The 24,433-nt window shown below is 41.0% G+C and overlaps 1 protein-coding gene across 2 annotated transcripts in view; it reads right to left on the reverse strand.

Annotated features, from left to right (window-relative positions):
* The window catches only part of Tmem255a (transmembrane protein 255A), a 63,408-nt gene extending 40,546 nt beyond the window's left edge, over window positions 1–22,862 (reverse strand). For both annotated transcript variants that reach the window (XM_055612159.1, XM_055612158.1), the window contains exons 1-4: window positions 22,647–22,862; window positions 16,146–16,288; window positions 5,604–5,666; window positions 2,329–2,418 (exon numbers count right to left, since the gene is read on the reverse strand). In XM_055612159.1, coding sequence (XP_055468134.1) covers window positions 2,329–2,418; window positions 5,604–5,666; window positions 16,146–16,288; window positions 22,647–22,704 — 354 coding nt within the window. In that variant the 5' untranslated portion in view covers window positions 22,705–22,862. The remainder of the gene's footprint in view (window positions 1–2,328; window positions 2,419–5,603; window positions 5,667–16,145; window positions 16,289–22,646) is intronic.
* Between the last annotated feature and the right edge of the window lie 1,571 nt (window positions 22,863–24,433).

A 24,433-nucleotide genomic window follows, 5' to 3' on the forward strand; every position in this document is an offset into this window, starting at 1 on the left:
ATATATATATATATATATATATATATATATATATATATATATATTTACACCTTGACACTCTTTTGAATGACCTTAACAACTAGCCAATGACTAAAGTAGAGTAACACGCCATTATCCCACAGAAAATTCTGAAAATCTAACTTTGCTCTAATTCACTATTTTAGAAAATGTAATTTCCAATATTCCATAGCACATTTTCATTTTCAAGTTTAGTTTAGTTGAAAAACTAACTGAGTTTGCTCTAGGGTGCTTAGTTGTTGTATCTTGCTTTTGATTTTAATCTTTGTACAACATCAGTGCTACTTATCAATTTCTTATGTCCAGGGTTCTTTCATTTTGTTTTCCTAGTCCCCTCCTTCCACTGAAAAGTATTTTTTAATGTGCTTTATGACTTCATTGGTATAAAAACAAATATATCTATGTTATGTTCCAGAATTCTTGCCTCAACCTAAAAGTTTACCATTTTTCTTTTTATTTGAGAAGAAATAATACCATTTTGTGGGATGCTAAAATTACTATGAGTTCTAGGCTCTATGCTTACTGTGATTAATAGAAAAGTTGTTCCTGGGCCAGAAATCTGGAACAGTGTGATACAGACCATGGTTAAAAAAAAAAAAAAAAAAAAAAAAAAAGGCAAGGGCTGGAAGGTGCTGCGGAAAAGACAACCATAATCTTTCCCAGCTTTGAACACTATGAGGCATAATACCAACCTGGCAGGCAAAATGTAGTCACTTATGAGAACTGTTATGGGCCAGCAATCAAGTATTCTGTAATTGGATTTGAAGCCCACCCCACAGGAGGGAACCTATAACTGGTACTGTAAATCTGCTTAAAAGCACTTGGTAAGGGAAGTCACAGGTCCTAAGAGAGACTTTAATGCCATTATTTAGCTAAATTGACATAGCATTAAACCACATTCTAAATATATATGTTTATACAAATAGACAATTATCACTCTCAGCCTTAATCACAGGAGCCTTTCTTTCTAATGAACTGTGATAAAAGCAGAGTCTTTAAAGTTGCAAAAGATATGGAAAATAAGTTACAGCTGGGTGTTCATCCTTAAATATGACATGCCCTCTAAGGCTTAGGAAATATTATAGAAGATGGGACAGAAAGAATGTAAGGGCTAGAAGCTAATAAGGGCCAGCTTCAGAGGAAATACACATTTCCCAACAATTATGAATGACTTATGTGGGTATGTACAAGAATGGACCCACTAACAGCCAGGTGTGGATGCAAGAGTTGCCCAGGAAGCCCTAATCCATATCACTTAACTACTTCCTACTAGGAAATTTAGTAAAGGGAGTATCATTGCCTTCAGCTCTATACCCACTGGTGATGCCACCAGGTTGCAATGGATAGTCCCAATCAAATGGTCCCACAGACATCTATGAACAAATTAAATGAGTCCCAAACAGAACCAAAAATTATGAATCTGGAAAAGGGACAGGGAAAGAGGAGTTGTTGTTAATAGGAGTGGAAGGGAGAAAGGAAAGAAAGAAAGAAAGAAAGAAAGAAAGAAAGAAAGAAAGAAAGAAAGGTGGCAACAATCAGGTTGCATCTATATACATGCATGGAATTGTCAAAGAACTAAGTTTAAAAGGGGGGGGCAAGATCCTCTATAGAGAGTTCAATGGGTGTGTTCTTAGCCCCAGAGATCTCCAGATAAGAAGCACAACTTTAGAGTTCAGGAGTGAAAACAGCACTTACTCAATGCATAGCTTCTGCAGAGTGGGAAACATTTGACACCTGGACTGAAGGGCTGAATTCAGGGTGGATGCTTTGGCTCTAAACTGTTTCCAGATGTCCAAGTTCATCATTACATTCCAACCACTGTTAGAAGAACAGTGGTATTTGGGTATCTGAGAAAGGTAACTTTGTTCTTGTGGTCTGTTCTGTTGAAGGAGAGGTTGGTTTGGACCCCTTTAGTGCTTTCAGGAAGTCATGTGACTTCCTGCTGCTTTCCCTACCTTCAAGCTATTCTCTTACTCCAATGGCTTTGTCTTTGCCTGCCCAATTTTCACACACCAAAGGGCTAGGCCCATCCCTATTGCCACTGTGAAGCCTGTGGACTAATGTTCTCTGGAGTCCAAAATGAACCACTATGGCACCTGGAGTCTGTGGTGCCATTTTAGGCCCAGTTTGTTTTCTACATGCCTGCATTGTTCGTTGATGTTCTCATCTTGACTACCAGCTACTGAAGAAAGAGGCGGAGCTTCCTTCTCCCTTGTACACATATGCCCCTCAAAGCACTCAGTACACATTCAATGGGGGTTTATATTTAGCACTGAACAATTACTTCAACTCAAGGTTAATAATACTCACAATGTGTCTGGCAGCAAAGACCCCATCAACTATAGCACAACAAAAAGCTGCAATCACACCAAAGCTGATAAACACGATAGAAGCCACCAGCTGCAGGAGGGAACAAAATAAACATGTCTGTTAGCCTTCCACTGTTGCTGCTTTTGGAGATTAGGTAATCTCCAAGAGACTGCCTGCCAAAGTGACTCTAGCCTGTCACTAATGGGGATGCTTTTCCTTTCCATCATGCAGGGTGAGTGTACATGTGGGTAGGCAAGGAGGGAGAGAAGAGGAAATTGAAGGATTTATTTTTTATTTTTTATTTTTCAGAGTAAGCTCTGAAATTTATTCTGTGAGCACCAAATGAAGAAGCTTGGTGCTATCCGGAATACTATCCACGGAGGAATTTGCCTGCATAGCCCTTCCATCCTCAGATTCAGAAAAATGTTGGACCACAGACTCATGTAATCCAACCCTATGTTTTGTTTATGTAGAAGTGGAGGCACAAGTGAAGGGAAATAGTGTTTCCAGTGTGTCTACTTAGTCAATGAAAGAACTGATGCCTGCCAACTCCTAGTCCTTGCATTTTTGTACCTTCTAACTGCTGATGGTGACTCAGTGGACACTGATGATAAAAAGGTGATTTTGGATCCTACATAAATCTACAGCACTTTCTGCATCATTAAAGAGAAGGGACATTCAATTTATTAACACTTAAGTATCAAACAGATTTTGTAAGAATTGATGTCTCTGAAATGGATAAATTCTGTGTGGTATATAAAAAATTTTTCTTTCACATTTTTGACACATAGCCCCACATAGTCCAGGCTGGCCTCAAATTCATTTTGTGGCTAAGTCTGGCCTTAAATTTCTGATCCAGCTACCCAAGGGCTATGAAGACAGGTATGTATCACCATGCTTAGCTAGAAATTTCTAAGTAATAAACCCCAATCGCCAAATTTGTTAATCATGTAAAATAACAAATTTTCCTAAAGTGTATCTCTTAGTACTAAGACAATGCTGCAAACCAAGATGTGGAAGGATCACAATTCCAGAATGTCTTCAGTAACCAAGAGTTATGATACATGGGCCCACAATCTGCCATGGTTGACCTTCTGAACTACATGGGATCAGCAGTTTTCCTTCTTGAGGCTTTTGGGGAGAATGATGAGGAAATAGTATGGCATCAAGCTATTCCCCGGGAAGAAGGGGAAAAACAAATTAAAGCCAATGGTACCCTAGGGTTCACCTGCTTCAGCAGGCTGAGAGAAAATACTTATCTCCTTTTGGACTTGTTCAGAAGCCTCTCCCCATAAATCTCACTTCACAGCACTGCAGATAATTGGTAAATAATGGATGAACGATGTCATGAAATTGGCATTATTAGCTATGCTATGATCAGTTCTACAATTAAAACTCCATTATGTGAATAATTTAAGCCCAAAGTGCAAGTGGAACTGGCAGCGGATGCAGTCCAGGTAAAATGACAGGCATTCCCAAATTGCTGGGGAAACCTATGGTTAGAGTTCTGTTTCCCTAGACCTATTACACTATTTGAGTAAGCTTGATGTTAAACAGTCCCCATTGCCAAAGTTTAGATGCCACAAAAAGCTATCCAAGGGGAGCCTATTCAGTCCAGTGCCTGACCACTCACCAGGCTTCCTGATTTGTAATTCTATAAAATTGTGACGTGTTTGCAATTCATCCTATCCATTCTACCCCTTGCCCTCAAGGAAACCTTCTCAAAATTCAACCAGGAAAACACAGAAGCTTGACTTTGGGGGAGCCCATTTACACTGTGAACTTTCTAAGCATCACCTTCTGTCAAATGCTGATCCTTCTTCTCAACCTTATTCTGTACTTGGCTTTGAACTATGGGTAACAAATATACAAAGATATTGTAGATTGACTTTATAATTTTAATTTGTCTGATCTATGTCTCAAATATGCTTTTTTTTAATCTTTTTAATTTCGACTTTAGGTTTTTTTTGGAAACAATAAAAGGCAGAATTTATTTTTTTCTTGGGAAGTTTTCTTTGAAAATAACTCTCTAGTGAAGAGCAAAAACCACAATAACAATATCTTCAGAATTTCATTTTTCATGTTTTAGGAATGGATCTAAGAAACAAACACAAAATCCTGGCTTTGTTAATTAAGTGGAATTATGGGTTCTAAACAATCCTTTGTACCCGTTCTGATTTCATGAGGTCTAACTTCACTTGGCATAAGAAGACAGCTTAATGAATACTTTCCCTTATTCCCCATGGTTACCCCTTACTCAGCTCGCCCTCCTTTGGACATATGGAAACATCCTGTGAGCAATGAAAAAAAAAAAGAAAGAAAGAAAACAAAACAAAAAATCAAGGGTATCTTTTCTTGGTTAATGACAAAGGTAAAAAGTCACACTGATCACTGGTAATATAAAATGTAGTCATATCAAAGATAACATAATAAGAGGAGAAGGGGTTATAAACTACTCAACTGACTCAGCAGGTATCACCAAAATATTTACAGGTTGCTTGGTAACCCAATTAAAATCGACTTTAGTTTTAAGAAAAGATCTCAAGGAGCTCAGGCTGGCCTTGAATTCAAGAATTATTCAAAAGTGATCTTGAGCTGAACTCCCAGATCCTCCTCTCTCAACAGCCTGAGTGTGAGGACTAGAGACATACATCACCAAGTCCAGTTTACACTTGTTTTCTTAATCGAAGTTCCGCAGATTATAATCACCTAAAAAGTAACCCTGCCCCCCCCAAAAAAAAAGAAAGAAAAGAAAAACAAAACAGCCTTTTGTGAAAATTTTTCCAAAAGATTATGTAACCAACAGGAAGCTATGAAAGTCACTAATAATCCAGGGCCACAGTAATGTATATCATAAAAACACAGGCATTCTATGCCAGAACAGCTGCCTGATTGAAGAGCCTGAAATATTCTCGTAAGAAGGAAAATGCTGAGGCTGGAGAGATGGCTCAAGTGGTTAAGAGCACTGGCTGCTCTTTCAGAGGACTTCAATTCTCAGCACCCACATGGTGGCTCACAACCATCTATACTGGGATCTGATGCCCTCTGACATCCATGTGTACATCAGATGAAGAACTTGTGCATAAATAAAAAAAAAACTTTTAAAATTCTTAAAAAAGAGAGAGAGATAGAAATCAGTCCTAAACCACTGGCTCACTGTGAAACAGGTTCTTTGGAGGCTTAGGGGAAAAGATGAAAAAACAGTTTCTTTGGGGGCCAAATTTACACAGCTTTAAGAGATAAACATTGAGCTTTCTAGAAGGATGAAAACTTACCATCTGCCGCTTGTTCTCAATAAGGTTTGATCCGATGATTCCAAGAAATGATCCAAATCCAAGCTGTAAGGCAACATAGCATTTAGGAAAACAATCAACCTGCCCACACAGTCATTCCAGTCCTTGGCCATGATTCAGGACAGTGGAAAAGAACTGGAGCGTAAATGTCAAAGCCACATGCAGCTTCTTACACAAACTACGTACAATGAAAGTATATTCTTCCATTATGTGCATTTTTTCTTGTAGCAATGACTCACACTGAAAAAGAAACTCATGTGCCCCCAAACTAAAATTAAAGGTCAACTATAGCTTTTTAGAGCCTTCCTGTCTCAATTTTAATATCCATTACCTAGCAATGTGACTGGTGATTCAGTAAGAGACATATAATGTTGAAAAGCACACATTATCATCTGATCTATATCTGTTTTTGAAAAAAACCTTCCACTCTGAAGCATGGATTACAGAATCAAGGTTTGCAAAGGCAGTTTTTTGATGCATCAGACATACTAATAAAACTCAGGAAATACTTTAGAAATGAGCAAACACCTTAACCCACATTAAAAAAAAAATAGAAATATAAAGGAACTTTTTTGAAAGCCTGTATTTGTGGTTGACCTACTGCAATTTATGTTAGCACTTATTCACCTCTTTTTCCATCTCTGCTTCATTTATGGACAGAAAGCATTCATTAGAGGGTGAACAGAAATGGCAGTGTAAACCCCTGAAAAACAATTTCCCTGTCTAAGTGGCTGGGATTACGGCTCAGTGGAAAAGATCCCACTGCCCTCTCAGCTTTGCCATTAGTGGACCAAGCCTGCGTGTCTCAGCTGAAAATGATTGCTAACCAATAGATATTGATGGAATTAGAAAGGGAAGAAGTAAAAAGTGGTGAGAATGGATCAATAAATCCTAACACAAGCTCAGTGTTGTAGCTTCACTTGTCTTCAGCCTCACTAGTGGTCTTATCTTGCACCTGCAGCTTTACCTTGACTCACACGGGCATCTGTTTCCAAGACTCTCAAGCTTTACATGTAGGCTAGGGCATCTAATGAACCCAAGGTTTAGGTTTGATAGGATTATGTTGAGGAACTAATTGTTTGACCCAAGATCCCAAGAATAGAAGACTGAGAGGAAGCAAAGATTCCTTCTGCAGGACCAGCAACTATTCCTGGGAAACCAAAGCTAATGTGTTATGAGTGGATAGCCCACCCAATTTCAGGCTACTGAGATTATCCTCATGCAACAGCTGACATAAACCTTTTTCCCACCCAATCTTCTTTTATGTATAACCAAGATGTGTTGCCGCAAAGCATACCAGTGTAAACAGTCATCACACTAGCCTAGCTTACAACACAGATCTGCTAATGTCTGTGCAATCTAGATCTGACTAAGCACTCAGCCTCTTTCCTTGACTGTAAAGCAGAAGGGACCACAATAATGTTCTCTTACAGAGCTTTGTAAGGATTAACAGAAACAATATATTCAAATAAGTTTTAATGAAAATAGTACATTCAAATAACTTTGCATAGCACCTGCTTTGCAGTAAGTACTGAGAAAATACTGTTTTATTTTAAATATTAGAATTATAATTTTTAAATTAAAAGATACTTTATGTGTATGGATGTTTTGCCTTCCTGTATGCCTATGCATCATGTGTGTGCAGTACCCTCCAAGGCCAGAAGAGGGTGCAAGATTCCCTGACACTGGTGTTACAAATGATTGTGAGCTGGCAAGTGAGTACTGGGAATAATCAAACCCTGGAAGAGCAGCCAGTGCTCTTGACTCTTGACCACTGAGCCCTTCTGTCCGAAGTATTACTTTTTAAAAAGACATTTACATTTTTGAGACTTGCTATTGCATTTATTCACACACACACACACACACACACACACACACACACACACACACACGAATGCTATGTTGTGTGAGTGGAGGTAAGAGAACAACTCTTCTTCCATCACCTGGGTCCTAGGAATGAAACTCAGGTTGTTGAGCTTTGCGGCAAGTGCTTTTACTGCTAAGCCACCTCATTGACCCAAAAGACATTTAACTTTCAAACTGCTCTAATGAGATTTGAACTGGGAAATTCTGTCACTGTTTCTTTTATTTCATAAGCATTTCCATGTTTTGTCTTATCTCCTTATGCAATAAGTTCCAAAGATTTATTTTATGCAAGAATTCTATAAAGTATCTGTGTTATGGCATCTGAGCCACTTTTACAGACAATAGAAAAATTTGGATGCAGCTTCTTTTAGGGAAAATATGACCTTTAAGGAAAGAGCTTCTCAGTTTCCACAGATACTCATATACGATTTTTTGAACCTGAACAACATTTTTTCCCTGAGACAATATGATGGTTAATATTGATTGTCAATTTGACAGAATTGAGAATCACCATGGAAGAGGAAGATGTACCTCCACGAGTTCAAAGCCAGCTTGGTCCAAAAAAGTAAGTTCCGGGCCAGCCAGAGATACATAGTGAGACCTTACCTCAAAAAAAAAAAAAAAAAAAAAAAACCATCATGGAAATATACCTTTGGCTATATCTGTGTGGGTATTTACAGAAAGGTTTAACTGGGAGGAGAAGACCCACCATGAGCTTTGGAAGGACCGTTTTATGGGCTGGGTTATAAACTGCATATAAAACAGAAAGCTAGCTGAGCATGAGCACATATTACTCTCTGCTTCCTGCCTCTGAATGCAATGTGACCAGCTGCCTCTTGCACTTGCTGCTGTGCCTTTCCCTCCATGATGGACTGTGTGCCCTGTAACTATAAGCTGAAATAAATCCACACCTTCCTTAAGTCAATGCTGTCAAGTATTTTGCTACAGCAACAAGACAAGTAATTGGTAGAGACTAGAAAAAAAGACTCTAGCAATTTCTGACATTCTCAAATATTTGATGGTGGTGTCCGGAATACTTTCTAGAACTGAAAATATTGGGCTGATCTATTACTTCATGTATGCCTCCCCTTCCATTCCTTCTCATCCCATCACATTCCACTGTAATTTAGTCCACAGGGTATAAAAACAAAACACTACATGAGCTAAGAGTAATTCATTCTAGACCATATCATATCCCTGTCTCTGCTACTCATAACCCAATTGACCTTGGGCCAGTCTGTTAAACACTGTGCTTCAGACTTCTCATCTATAAAATGGGAATCGTGGGGCCCGTGAGAGAACATCAGGGGAGGGCTCTTGATGTCAAGCCTGATAACCTGAGTTCAATCTCCAGGATCCATACTGTGTAAAAAGAGAGCCAGCCTCTACAAGCCATCCTCGGACTTCCCACACAGACACTGTGACATGTCTGTTCATGTTCTCTACCCCACTCCCAATACAAAATTAAAAATTAAATAAATAAGTGTAATAAGAAAGAATTTAAAATGGAAATTGTAAAAGTATTTACCAGACAGTGTTGTTGTAAAGACCAAATAAGATAAAGTATGTGGTACCACTTGCAAGAGGTAGGCTGCTAAATAAAAGGTACCTCTAAATTGCCATAGAAGAGGAGGTATTTTATATGGGCTCATTGGCTGCATGAAGCTCAATGGGCAAGGAACTAATGTCTATTGAGTGATGAGTGAAAGAAACCACTTACCTAGATAGTAGGTGGATAAAGAACTTTATATTAAATGTGTACTTGTGCCCCATCTCTCTCAGCTTTGATTATAGGAATGATGCTGGGTTTGGTAGTGTTGCTATCATTCCCATTTGACAAAAGGAAAACCCTGAAGCCTAGAGAATTGTAAGAACTCATTTCTTCTTATAGCACATTAATCTCAAAGCCAGGACTAACTCTCAGATTCTCTAATATCATTCACATGTTCAGGCCTTAGGGGTTAGTAGCTTATTGTGTGTTTTTGTTAGTGTTGTTTTTAAGACAGGGTCTCACTATGTGACCGTGCTGGCCTTGAACTTGCCTCCTGAGTGCTGGCATTAAAAGTATGTCCTACCATATCCAGGCCAGTGTTTATAGACTAGTGACCTTGAAGTAAGAGGGCCTTACTCCTTAGGGAAAATGTTCTCTGCAGGTATGTAGTAAAAGGTCCTGTTTGAGGGAGAGCTCGGGGTGGGGGGTGAAAATAAAGAATGGACCCATTAGTATCCTAAAAATGGGTAACTGCATCTAATCAAATGCTAGCTCCCAGGGAACTGGAGAGATGTGTCCATGATTATGAGCACTGGCTGCTCTTCCAGAGGACCCAAGTTCGGTCCCCAGCACTCACTTGGTGGCTAACAGCCACCTGTACCTCCAATTCCCGAGGACCCAAGGCCACCTTCTGGCATGGTATATAGGCATACATGCAAGAAACTCCCATACACATAAAATAGAGACAACTTTTTAAAAAGGTAATAATAGCTCCCAAGACCTCCAAAAGGCAAGGTACTCTGTGGTTCCTATGAAGAGTTTCATAGAATCAGGTAATGTCTAGACCTTTGGACTTCCATAGCTATTTCTCACTACCTGAATGAATAACTAGTTAACTTTTGGTGCCCTTCATTTGTCAAATAAAAAGATAAATCACTAGAAATCAGAGCAGATTAAAGGTTTTTATGAGGGGGAGATTTATTGTTTGAGGTTTTCTTTTTTTTTTTTAATTCTTTAGACACAGGCTTATTTTGTAACTCAAGTAACCTCAAACTTGTGTCATTCCTCCTGGCTTAGGCTCCTGTTTGCTAGGATTACAGGAATGAGCCATCATGCCCATTCTTTGAGGAACGGAGTCTTTGGGGAATGACTACTTGTATTCATATTCCCTGCCCCAGACACCCAAGACATAGGTGCAAATAAATATAACTTGGGTATGTACTCTGTGGGTTATCTTGTGTTAGATCTATAACTTGGAGTTGGTATTGAAGTGGGATGTGATGCCAACAACAGTGAGATTTAGGCTCAAGGAACCCATGCTACGATTAGCTGAAGCAGTCCACAAACCATTTCTATAACCTTGAAATTAGAAAGCTAAAAGAATTTTCTGATACCTAATTTAGTGGTAAAGCTTGATCTTGAACGGATGTGAGTTTTTATAATTTTTATCCTACTGTATATTAAAATTCATATTTTATGATAGAACTATGAAGGAACTTGATCATATGTGCTTCTTAAAGACCTACTGGAATGCTAGAAGGTATCACTGTAATTTTCTCCAATATCAAAGCCTAAATCCTGACGTATATCTTGTGTAAGGAATTTGGACCTATAGAAATAAAGATAAATGTGAATATAATACAAAACAGAACACAAAGGAATATGAGTTTTTTCTAGGAACCAGGAGAGGCTTCAGTAGCAGAGAGTTCAAAGATAGTAGATGACACTGTAGACACCAATAGCTTAGAAATGCTCCCTTTGAGTAGAATAATGAAGAGGATATAGTGGAGACAGTAGAGAGAAGATTTAGAAAACTGTGTCAGTGACAGTATCGAGGCAGAAAAGCCCAAATTATAAACAGGTGGTGTTGGGGAAACAGAAGTAGTAGGAGGCCAAGCCAAGGCCTTCTTCAGAGACCTCTGAATGTCATGCCAACAAAATGACATGGAGGTGAGACACTTGTGGCATTACATAAGTATTGTTTAGCATATCAGGATTCAAATTTCATCCTTAAAATGTACTCCATAAGTTTGGAATTTGTACTTTAGAACAAACTTGAACTTTCTGAATGTCTGTTTATTTATAATAATCACAACCTCAGCTCTCCAGAGCTCCTGAGTCTTTCATGGGCATTCGAAATATCGTTGGACTTCGCATGTCCTTACATTGATTTTACATAGTCTTTCCATGTGCAGGTAAAGAAAGCCATACAGGCCTGGAGAAGGTTTCTAAACTACTGAAACATTTCTAAACAATGTTCCTATTGTCCCTGTCTCCTAATAGTCCACTGTGATTCTATATGGCTTTCAGTCAACTGACCCTCTCCAAGAAATCGAGCTGAATGCCCTCTTCCTCTGTTTCTCTGCTGCAAGAAAATATAGAGGCCCACAGTACAATAACACTGAGACCAGAGGGCACCAGAAAGGTTTTCCTCACTGATCAGGGTGCCAGCTCCATCTTGTGAGTTGCTTGGGAAATACATGTGGGGTTTCCTTCTCTCAGTAAGAAGAGATCCAGAGGATCTCCAGGCATTTATCCCCAGGCCTTTTCAGCTTTATTCAACAACCAGGACTCATTATTTTTTTTATTTTATTTTTTTATATTAATTACAGTTTATTCACTTTGTATTACAGCTGTAGCCCCATTCCTCATTCCCTCCCAATCCCACCTTCCCTCCTTCAGCTCCTCCCATGCCCTTCTCCAAGTCCACTGATAGGGGAGGTCCTCCTCCCCTTCCATCTGATCTTAGTCATCAGGACTAGTTGTATTGTCTCCCTCTGTAGGGGTGGCAAGGCTGCACTCCCCTCATTGGGAAGTAATCAAAGAGCCAGCCACTGAGTTGAAGTCAGCAATAGTCCCTGTTCCCCTCATTTGGACACTGAGCTGCTATGGGCTACATTTGTGCAGGGGTTCTAGGTTATATCCATGAATGATCCTTGGTTGGAGTATCAGTCTCAGAAAAGACCCCTTCATTTTTTTTAGGCTTTCCAAGTAGGAAGCTCCTTGGAACACTTCTGAAATGGAATATGCCTTGAATGTTTGCAGACAGTGAAAATTCATAAGCCAGTTTGTCTTTAACAGTCTCAATATTTAAAAACCTGACCTTTCAGCCGGTATAGGTTAGCTCATCCTTAAAGAGGTATGTATCTTAGAATGATAACACTACCTTGTAGCTCAGGTAGACTAGCTAACATACTATTAATAATATACCTTCCTGCATATTAAACACCTCACTGTATTTGAAATGACGAAGGTCTTTGTATTTAAATGAAATGTGTGTCAAATTTGCTCTTAATCTAATACTTTCTCCATAATTAATATTTTAAATATTAAAATTCTCATGTACTGTTAACACATTTAGTCAGAGTTGAGAAAAAAAACAGTTGAGTTCAGGAGAACTTGAAATGTTTTCACAGATCCGTGCAACCATAATTTATATTCAAATTGTGTAGTTTGACAATGCAGAATCTTAAAATGGTCTCTCTGGTTTTACTAAGTGTGTTTTATTGTGTTTTAGTTCTTCTGGCCAGTGGTCTACCTAAATTATATTTCTCTGGGATGATTAGTAAAATGTATATTTAGCTTTTATTACCTTTTTGTTCAAAGATTAGCTTTTGAAAAGAATCTATGTTCCTAGGGTCACCAGAATCAGAATCTCTGGAGATATGGAGGCAAGATCTGCATTTTTCCCAGGCTCACTACGTCATTCAAACCTGGGTGGAAAATTCACTGGCTTAAGAGTTTCTATAGTTACTCCCTAATAACCAAACTATTCAATTAGAAAAGCACTCTCTTCTCAGGCAAATCTGGGTTCTCTGACATTTGCTGCTGCAGAGGTAGGAGTCCTAATTGTATTTGCTATAACACGATCTGACCTATAAACGTAAATGGATTTTTCGACTGTTCAATCTGCTATCTTCTCTGCTTCACTCTATATAATTAAACCCCATTTTAAAGAAACGATCTACAGGTATTCAGAGAGCAAATCTGTAAAAGTTGAACTAGTGGGGGGTGGTTAGGGAATACATAATCCTTTCAGGGTGGCTTTTCTATTAATTTTGCTTTTAGTGAAACACACACACACACAGGGAGAGAGGGGGGAGGGAGGGAGGGAGAGAGGGAAAAGTCCCCACTGCTTCAATTTCCAGTGCTAGCTGAACATCGCGTACTTGAATGTAATAGCAATCATGAGTCCTTATTCCTTTGTTAATGTATTCCAACCTACCCTCCCACAGTCAGATATTCTACAGAGGTTTGTGCTAACATGAAATATACCCTCCCTTCACCCACAGCTACTCTGGATCTTAGCTTGAGCATTTGCTCTTCAGTTAATGATATTTCACTAATGCAGCTACCCGAAGCCCACGAAGTCACACACCTTGTAAATTCATTTCCAAGCCACACCAAATGTTCTTTCCATCTCTCTCTCTCTCTCTCTCTCTCTCTCTCTCTCTCTCTCTCTCTCTTTCCCCACTCCGTTATTGGCTTTTAAAAATAAAAGCCAATTCTGTTGGCAGGTGATTTTCTTGCCACACCATAGGAAGTAGACAGGGTGAATTTTCACAGAACATGTGTAACAGAGGGCACTGAGCATCAACTGGTGTCTCTGAGACACCTACCCCAAGCTGTGGAGAGCCCTACCTTCCCCAAAACTGTAGAACTTAGTTTGAAGGAGGTTCAGCTTACATCAGACCCCACACCAGGCTCAGTCATTAGAAGGGTCCTTGAGGAGTGAGACTGTGGACTGGAATTGGTGACCTAAGGAACAGGCTCCAAGCTGCTCACTCACAGTGATGGCTTGTTAAAGGCATCATCTTTAACCTCTTCTCTTTTGAGTGAGAGAGTGAGAAAGAACAACAGTGACTTAAAATCGCATCTGATCTCTTTGCTGGGTTAACTTTTTTTTTTTTTAAGATCACTCTTAACATCTTTCTACTCTAGCAATTACAATTCATGAATCATATAATTGTTATTAAGATAAGATTCAATCTCTAGACTTAAAGTTTAGGGTTAAACAGCATTATTCATAGACCTAAAGGAGGGGTTTTTGTTTGTTCTGACAGAGTCTCACTATGTTACTAAACTAGTAAGTGAGATTATTTTTATGCAACAGATTCCAGTGTTGAAAAATGGATTGCATGCCCTGCAGGGGAGGGTAAACAATCTACTGGACTATGAAAAGAAATCATTAAAACTTTCATTCTTATTTATTGTTTATCTTAAATAAGAAAACAGAAGTTATTACTAATGTTCCATACTTGGGCTGTCACAATCATTCCTCTATCTCTATGAAGGCCAGATCATCATGGGAGCTATCCTTTGTGAGTAGGGCAAGTTCCAAGCAGTGAAGGGTTAATGGTAAGGTGCTTTATGTATAAGGAGATTATATTGTCTAGTTTTAACCAAATTAGCACTAGCAAAATGAACAAGAGATTTGGAAACCCTATTAAGAAGTTACAAATTGAAGTTGATCCTGATAACAAGTGACCAATGAAAACTGACAGAGTTGATACTTCTGCCTCCCACCCAAGCTTTTAGACAGACACGCTGTAAGAGCCATATTTTAAAAGAGTTTTAAAAGACCAGTAGCTGTGATGACAATTTAAACATGTCTGATAAGAAGCCAGCCAAAAATATTTACAAATAAATCATGGGCCGTTTGAAATAGGGGTTTATAGATACCATATTTAATGACAAGCTTCACAAACCCTATAACATGTTAGTGTTTGTATAAAAAAAAAGACATTAAAATTGGAATTTCATTTTGATCTAATGTTTAAATTTCTATTTTACCTACATTTGTGAATGTATATGTGATTTACAAATGAATAATTATGCACATATTAAGAATATGTCTTCCACACCTTTTCCTGGTAGGACCCTTTTGCAAATGAATGAGTGATGTTGGCCATAGAAAGTGGAGGCAGCCAGACAGTGATGGTACATGCCTTTAATCCCAGCACTCAGGAGGCAGAGGCAGGTGGATCACTGTGAGTTCAAGGCCAGCCTGGTCTGCAAAATGAGTCCAGGATGGTCAAGACTACACAGAAAAAAAAAATCTCTCTCTCTTGAAGGGAAGAAAGAAAGAGAGAGAGAGAGAGAGAGAGAGAGAGAGAGAGAGAGGAAGGAAGGAAGGAAGGAAGGAAGGAAGGAAGGAAGGAAAGAAGGAAGGAAGGAAGGAAGGAAGAGAGCTGGAGACATAGCTCAGAGGTTAAGATCACTGCCTGCTTTTCCAAAAGACCCAGGTTCAATTCCCAGCACCCAAATGGCAGCTTACAAGTGTCTGCAACTCTAGTTTCAAGGGATCTGCACCTTCACACTAGTGCACATAATATAAAATAGTTATTTTTTAAAGGGAGGGGGGTTAGAGAGATGACTCAGTGGTTAAGAGCCCTGATTGCTCTTCCAGAGGACCTGGGTTCAAATCCCAGCACCCACATGGCAATTCACAACTATCTGTAAATCCAAGATCTGACACTCTCACACAGACATATATGCATGCAAAACACCAATGCACATAAAAATAAAATAATTTTAAAAAAGGAAAGAAATAAAGAGAGAGAAGGAGGGAGGAGAAGGTACCTCAGATTCCAGGTAAGATCACGTGGCCTTTATTACATATAGAAAACCAAACACTGAGAGGCAGGAACTTAGCTGAAATTAATGCTGCTAGAAAGGAGCATCTCCTAAAAGCAGAGAGCCAAAGCTCTAGACAATAAGATGACTTGCTTAGCATCCCAGTCCTAGTTTAGGGAAACACTGGAACTCTTCTAAGTCTCAGTCAGTCTCATTTTTCTAAAGAGAGTTGCCTTTCTGTGCACTTAAAAGAAATAGAAGGAATCAGAGCAAATACTATAAATTCAAACAGAATTAAAAACCATCACAGTAGAGTCACAAACTCTGTAGCCAGCAAGCTACAGGGGCTGACCTATGTTCTCTGTACTTACAATAACTCCTGGGTAATAACCTCCCACAGTCACATTCTGGGTCCTGGTAGTTGCAGCAAGGCCCACCGTGAGAATTAACACTGACACAATAAGCAAAGTCACAGTGACATAGATGGAGTTCCGCTTCCTCCTATTGAAGGCGCCTGTAGGAATACAGAAACATTGAAATTGCTCATTTCATCTGGGAAAAGAAGATAAAATTTACTAATAAGGTTTTTCATTCCCCTCCTTGGGCTATCTCTAGGGAGTGAAATTATAGTAAAAGAATGAAGCTTTCCATTTTGCAGTCATTAGGTGCCACTTTTCTAATAATAATAAAAAAAAGTTGCTTCTTTGAGAATAAACAACAGGAGAAAACTCACCAGTTACATAACAGCAAAACATTTTCATGTTTTTGACATTCTATAAAAGATGTGTCATACCCACTTAGTGGAATGGTTTTCAGAGCAGATTATGAAAGCATATGATTAATGGAAGTGATTGTATGATGGTATTAAATGAATATAGTTTAAAGCTAGCAGGTAACTAAGAACCTTTCTTCTTAGAAGCTAGAGATATGAAATTTCATTTTTAGTGTAAATATCAGAACTGAGCCAGATACTGGCGTTTTCTTTTTCATTTATTTCTGACATTTGCTGCCTCATGCATAAACTTAAAAATGGTATGTTGGCCAGATTTGTCACATAACAAATGTGCGTAATAAAGTAAATGCTTGAAAGCTATTAGTCCATGGAGATTTGTATCAGGGGAGGTAGACCAGAGGACTATAACTTACATACATTTATGCTTGCTTATGTGAGGGTGACATAAATATAAATGGCAAGAAACCTGTGCTCTTGCTCAAGGCTTATCAGATATTATAGCACCAAGAAACATTTTTTTTTCAAAAACCAAGCTTATTAAGTCAGATAGAAAATCGGTATCTAGGCTCACTCTTCAATTTAAAATGTTTAAGGAACCAAGTATCGCTCTATACTAGGATCCAAGCACTGCTTTCCACAATGCGTTCATTTCTCCTGCACATGGAAGGGGTCCTCAACTGGAAATACCTTCCATGTATTAATGGCAGAATTAGCCACCTAGGAGTTCTCAGAAAGAAAGAAATAACCAAATGATCAATGCTTTCAGGGTACGGTTCTCTTGAAGCCATAAGGAGGCTTGGGATAAAGAAGCAGTGGGTGCTGTATGATAAATGTTTTAGATATCATGAATGGGCTTAAAAAGAAACTTTGGTTTCTGCCTGTTCATAAGATCCAGCAGTAAGAAAGGACTCACTGCACCCTATGCAAGCTGTGGAGTAGAGAACCTGACCAGACTGCACCACTGGGAGGAGAGGGAAAAAAGAGAGGAAGGTATAAGGAAGGATGAAAACCAGGCACGAGAGACCCAGGAGGCTTTCTGGTAGTGAGAACTTATGGAGAACAAGGACTATGGCTGTTCTCTCAGCCTCCAGGAGATACTTCTTTCAAAAATATACCTCTTGTTGAATGCTGTCAAAAATGACACCCTAGATCTTTCCCAGTGTGATCTTGGCTGAAGCCTCTGAGGGAGGAGGGGGGGTCTGGTGGTCTCCCCGATGTCATCCTTGAAACTAAGACCTGTGACTGATCAGGTACAAGTCTAATGTAGAGGCAGTTTGAGCCAATAAAGACCCTAACAAAACACTAAAGCTCCAGTCTCACCATGGGAGGAGAGGGAAGGGGAGCTGTAAAAGGGGCTGCTCTGGAGTGAGCTAGGAAGCCAGCCACCAAACAGAAAGGCCCTAAACACCTGTGCTATCAGGGTTCTTTGTTTGTGGTAGTTATCAGGGATGCAAATGACAGCCTGATTGTTGGTAAACTAATGAAAGAGGCCTGCAATTTGGACTGCCTGGTTCTAGGAAGGGAACAGAAGGGGTAGGAATGGGACAGACAGGAATTATTTCTTTCATCTTCCTGCAGGTTCCTTATCCTTTCTTGTTGCTTTCAGAGCGCCTGCCCAAAGAATTTTGTAAATCAGGGTTCCTAATTTTATTTCATGATCAGTACTTTGTGAGTCTCCCAGATGGCTCCATTGAAGGGCTCTAACATAATTTTACCAACACATTCTCCCATCCTTTTCTTGCTTTCCTGTATGTCATGCACATAGGAACTCTCTAGCCTTTCTCTGCTCCTGAATACACCAAGAGCATCTTACACAGAGACTATGTAACCTTAGAAATTAAATTGAAGGCTCATATGTGTCTGCATGATTTTTTTAATTTATTGCCTCACTGACCTGCTTGTTCCTACCAACTGACCTTTAATCTTATCGATGGCCTTTGAGTCTTCTTTGCAAATATCACTCTAACTCTTAAAAGCACAGGGAGCCAGGTTAGAAAAGTGACTCAGCAAACCACAGAGTGTCATTTGAAAATATGACCCCCACACACTTTGCTTTAAACTCTGGATTGAAATGCAGTCCAAATGAAAAACCCAAAGATCCTACTACCCTACAGGGGGCTTGTGTCCAGATAAGACTGGTTTTGGATCAAATTGCTAAGAAAACTCTTAGGGCACTAGATAGACCATGTATTGCCTGCTCTGCCAGTCTCCCTTTATTTTATATTATAAAGACCTTAATGAATAAAGTCAAATGATTTTAATTGCACTTGCAAAATTAACTATTTTAAAGAACTCCTAGGTAAATGATTTTTTGAAATAAAGAAACACACACCCCCATTTGACTGAGGTTTTTATTTGACTTACTACAGTCCATTTTTACCTGGAACAAGACATATCTTAAAACACTCTGAAGATGTGAACAGGGAACTTAAAGGCTAGTAACTGTGTGTGCTTAATCCATTTGCCAGCTTGTTGCTTTATTTTAGAGGGTAGGAGATGTTTCTGTGAGGACAAGACCATCTTGTTTAGGTTTTGTTTAACAAATTTATATATATATAAAGCTCTGACACTATGAGCTACTTAAAAATAGCCTCAAAGAGCTGGAAAACGGTACTTTTTGCTGTGTCAGATACACAGTAAGTAAGTAGCTGATGGTTACTGAATAAACGAACAAGTGGCCACATCTCGTAACTGTTTTCCCTCTACTAAAAAAAAAAAAGTCTGTTGGAGGACCTGTGCAAATAAATTTGGCTATGCTCACAGGAATAACTTTTTGAAATAAAGGACACTCTGAAGGCTCTCCAGAACTGAAAGCTTTGTGGCTAATGTGTCAAAACCGTAAGTGCTCCACCAGCCTGTCTATTTGGTACCTAGTATACTTCTACTTAGACAACTATTGCAACCAATAGCAGTGAGAATCCAAAATCTCTTTGTTGGCATTGTCTGTTCCCTCCAGCAGCCTCCCTGCAGAATTGCTGCAGCCCTCCCTTTCTGCAGTGCCCCACCTCCACCCCAGATATGGAGGACTGTGCTGTAGCTCTAGAGGGACCTCATTATTTGTTCCCTTTACCCTTCCAGACAAGATCAGCCCCCCTGTCCTCTGGTCCCTCTAATCAATCCCCCCATCCGCATTTGAATCTGAACCCCTCACTTCATTTGAAGCTCAAAACTTTCTCCACCACAAAGTTTATCTTAATTAATCAAGCTCTCCCTAATCTAATTACCCAGTTAGCTCAGTTTCCAATGTCCTAGATGCCTTTCTCGATAAGTATATAAATTGTGACAGCAGGTTTCTTCTGCAACTCATATGATGTCCACTGGTTCTAGGATTTCGTATCTGACAGGAGCCAACCTGTGAGTTGCTATAAGGTAGGCTGCTGCCTCTGCACACCTTGTGTGCTTCACCTTGGACAAGTTTAGGATTTGCTTACCTGAACCAGCTTTGCCGAAGAAGAGTGGATCTCAGGAAGTCCCAGCTTTGAGCATCCCTGGAAACAGGTGGCTGCCCGCACAAGAGCCTTATAATGCTCTGCCAGTCTCTCAAACTTTTAAAGGCCCTATATCTACTACCTTTCACCTCTTTAGTAAATTATTCAAGACATGGAGATGTCAAAGATGGCTCAGTAAATGTGTTGTTGGGAGTGAAGAAAATGCTTTGGTGTAGTAGAGGTGCATTAGCGCCTTGGGCGCTGTTGCCAAAGTGGAGGAGGGGGTTGCTGTGAGATGATGGACGGGCACAGGAGTCAAATTACTATCTTCACAATTCCCACTGTCTGCCTCCTCCAGAGCCTTGGACTAACAGCTGATCCCAAGGCAGCCAGCAAAAATAGTGCAGGCACCTTGGTGCAGTGGTGTGTGTGTATGTGTGTGTGTGTGTGTGTGTGTGTGTGTGTGTGTGTGTGTGTTACACATTTTACTTTGGAGGCTGCATCTGTGTCTTGCCTGTAAAAGAATTCCCTCAGAATTGCTGCCCTTGGAGGCAGAAACAATAACTCACCCCATCTCCTTCCTTTGGCACACAAGGGTGGCTTTGCCAGAGCTTAGTTAAGTGGGAGTATCCAAGATGCTGATTCAGGCCTTGGGCTGTGGTACCAGAGCCAGGGAACTCCGAAGAGACTTCCCTGTACAAAACTGTGGGAACCTACAGCTGTCACTCTGCTCAAGAATTTTCTAGTGACTTTGACCTGTGTAGTTTTACCAAACAGCTTTTCGTGGTGATGGTTCTTTGTCTATATGAAATCTGTGATTCCCTTTCGTTCAGTACTGAACCTGTGCTGGGCAAGCCCACTCAGCTTCTTTTTGGGCAGACATTTAGAAAAATACAGCACTGGCTGGGGTCCCCAGGAAATACATGAAAGAACTCTCTTCATCTTGTTCTGAAACCCACAGAGCAGTGTCAAGTAGCAAGTATTTGAGCTCTGGGCCTCCAATCTTCTCAGTCCTTGCAGCCACAAGGCTCCGGGTAAAGATGGTTGGTTTGCAGGTGGTTGTTGCACGCAGTTGGAATGGGAGCTGCAGAAGCCTTGCCCTCATGCATCCAGCTCTCTTTCACACTGTAGCTTGATGTCTGGGAGCCTGGACTAGGTTAGCTCCAAGACCAAGTCTGGCGAAGGCAAAGAGTGTATTTGGTGTGCCTGTGTATGCATAGGGTGGAGTGGGGTGGGGCGGGTGGTACTGGGGAGTCTGGTACTGTTGGGCTCTGGATTTGGACCCTGATCAGTGGCCTCATTTTGTATCCTGTTCCAAATAACTATGACCTTAAAAATGAAAAGCACAAGGCTAATACTGAGTATGTCAAAACACTGGAAATTAAGAATATTTCCACCATCCAGGTGATAACACTTTCAGGGGCCCTTTCCTTGCCAGAAATTTGTTGCGACTGAGTCTTTTGCAGTCAGCAGAGAGCTCACCACGCTGGGCTCAATCTTCTGCCTGCCCCTCCCCTGTCGATGTTCCAGCAAATTCATCCCAGAAGAGCTGAGAAGACTGAAGGCAGAAATTCGGGACAGAGGAGTTTTGCAGAATGCGAAGTATGATAGAGAGGGTGAATTGGATTTGGTTAAAGTGTATCCAAGGCAAATTTTGAGATTAGGTGGAATCATGGTTTAACAATCCCGTCCAGCTCTAGCAGACTCCAAATTAATTTCCCCTCCGGGCAAAATCACAGGGCTTGAGAAGGTGCCTAACAGTTAAAGGGAACGATTTTTGTTTTTCTTTTCTTTTCTTTTTTTTTAATTCGTTTGTAGCTACCGAAAAGCATCCTCGAGGGAGCTCCAAGTTGGTGCAAGACAGTAGCAGTCCCCTTGTTTTTAAAAAGGTTTTAAAAGGTGGCCCCCTCCCTCCTTCCGCTGAAAAGGAAAAGCGGGACTCAAGAAGATGCGCGGGCTTGCGTTGGGTCTTCTTTTCTCGTGCTCTCAGCCTCTCCCCCACACACACATTCTGTGCATTTGAAGCAGAATAGGAATCAAATTCAAGGACTGTTGCTCTTTCTGCTGCGTATGTCCCAGCTGAGCTGTCTTGAGTGATTCCTCAGGAATCCCCGTCCCGCCGGCACCCCCCTTTTTTCTTCCCTCACCCCCATTCTCTGAGGTTACAAACTCCCCTCCAGCCCCCCCCCCAAAAAAAAAATCCCAGTCTGGGAAGTGTAAATCAGCTCCTCGACCACCACAGGTCTGAATTTTGTAAGAGCAATTAGAGAGTTGGGGGTGGGATGAAGACACTGCTTCTAACTATCATTAGTCGTGATCTTAGAAAAGATAAGGACTTTGCAAAGGAGCTTTGAATCAAAAGCAAGGGCACAGGTTCAAAGAAGTGTTTGGATGCCCAGACAGCTGGGATTTACCACTGGCTGCAAGTCTACACATGCACAGAAACACGCACACACTCGCAGTCCGGGCTAGGTAGAGCTACTCTAAGCTTAGCTCGGCACTGGCACTCCAGTCTCTGTGGATCACACTTATCACAGCTGGGCAGCTCGCTTAGGGCTCTGCTTCGCCTCCCAGACACTTGAGTTTGTGGACCCCCATCCTGATTGCCCTCTCTCTGGCTCTGAGGCAGTCAGGAGCTGGCTATCCGGAGGACAACGCACTTACCCCTTTACTGCTACTGCCTGGAGGAAAGGATTAACGACTAGACTTACCCATGGAATCGGGCAGGGACATGTCGCTGGACCGCTGCTGAGTCAGAGACTGATGCATGGTGAAAGCTGTTCAGTTGCCCCTGTCCCCAAAGCTGTTTCAACAGCCCTAGGCTCAGGGTGTCCCGCAGAGCATCCTACTCAGCAGCAGCCGCTCTTGGTCTTTCAGAGCGCTGAGAGAGACTGCCTCGGGTTGAGAGCTGCAGCCCAAGTGCCGCCTCCCCCTCCCTTCCCCTCTTCTCCCTCCCTCCTCTCCTGCTTCCCTCTGCTCTGGGAGGCAGCTGCATTGGCGTCCCTGCAGCAATGTGCGCTTGCGCAAGACCCCCCTCCCTCCCCCTCAGCCTCCTCATCCTCATTATCCACTTCCCAGCCTCCCAAGCCAGACAGGGAGATGGTTTTGCCCTTTGGGGCCAAAGCTGCACAGAGGGAAAAAAATGGCCTTAGCCTGGGGCCACGGGGCCTTCTCTGTAGTTTGAAAGGAGTCTTGGACACTCATATTATTATAAGATTTATAATTTGGGAGGGGGACAGAGTCAGTAGTTCAGAGCTGGAGAGAGCACACATAGTGACACAGACAGACACACAGACACACACACACACATATACACTTGTGCAGGTCTGATCTTACAGCTTCCAGAATGACATAATGGAGCTGGAGATGATCCAGAGAAGGGCCACTCTATAATCAAAAGGATGGTGGTGGTTGGGGGTGGGGAACAGAATGCCTTATGAAGATAGATTAAACAAATGCTCACTCTTTAGTCTAGAACAATGAAGGCTGGGAAGGGATGTGACAAGAGTGTATAAAATTCTGCAGTTAGAGACAGAGAACACAGCCTTATTCAGCACAACTGACAATTCTAGAGCCAACAGCCCCTTAAGGGCTATATCGAGGTTCAGGTAAAGAAAGCATGATGCTATATCAGTACCCCCGTCTGCATTTTTGTTTGTTTTCAAGACAGTATTTCTCTGTGTCTCCTTGGCTGTCCTGGACTAGATTTGCAGACTAGGCTGGCCTCAAACTCACAGAGATCCACCAGTCTCTTCTTCCCCAAATGCTGGGATTTCAGGTTGTGTGCCACCTCGCTGGCTCCCAGTTTGCATTTTTGTTCAAGGCGATTTTACAACAAGGTAGGCTTTTTAGACCATAGCAGCCATGCAAGGGAGAAAGGGGAATTATTCCTAAACCCATTTAATAGATGAAGAAACTGAGTATCTAAGTGGTTTTGAAAATATTCATGACTTTGCAGCTACTGAGTAGCCAAGGTGAGATTCAAACCTGGTCTCAAATCAAGTGCTCTTATGGATGCGGCCTCCATGACTCTGCCTCCACAACTCTTAGAGTTTTGGTTGTGAACCTAAGCCTTTAAGTCTCCCATGACTCCTTCCAAGTTAAATGTCAAATTCTCCAGATGGGCTGGGGAGATGGGTCACTGTTTAAAGTGGCTGCTCTGCAAGCGTGGGCACTGGGTCCCATTCTTCAGTGCCCAAGTCAAAAGTCAGGGGCAGCAGCACTTGTTTGAAATTCTAGCCCTGAAGAGTCAAAACCAGAAGGATTCTGCTGAAAGCTGCAGGCCAGGGCCAGGGCCAGGGTGAGATTCTGTCTCAAAAAAGAAGGCGGAGTCAGATGGTAAGGGGAGGAGGACTCCCCCTTTTAGTGGACTAGGGGAGGGAGATAAAGGGTAAGAGTGAGGAAGGGTGGGGTTGGAAGGAGATGAGGGAGGGGGTTACAATTAATTCTCTTTCTTCTTCTTCTTCTTCTTCTTCTTCTTCTTCTTCTTCTTCTTCTT

This window comes from Psammomys obesus, unplaced genomic scaffold (genome assembly GCF_907164565.1).
Source record: "Psammomys obesus unplaced genomic scaffold, mPsaObe1.curated_primary_1811, whole genome shotgun sequence".
Lineage (NCBI taxonomy): Eukaryota > Metazoa > Chordata > Mammalia > Rodentia > Muridae > Psammomys > Psammomys obesus.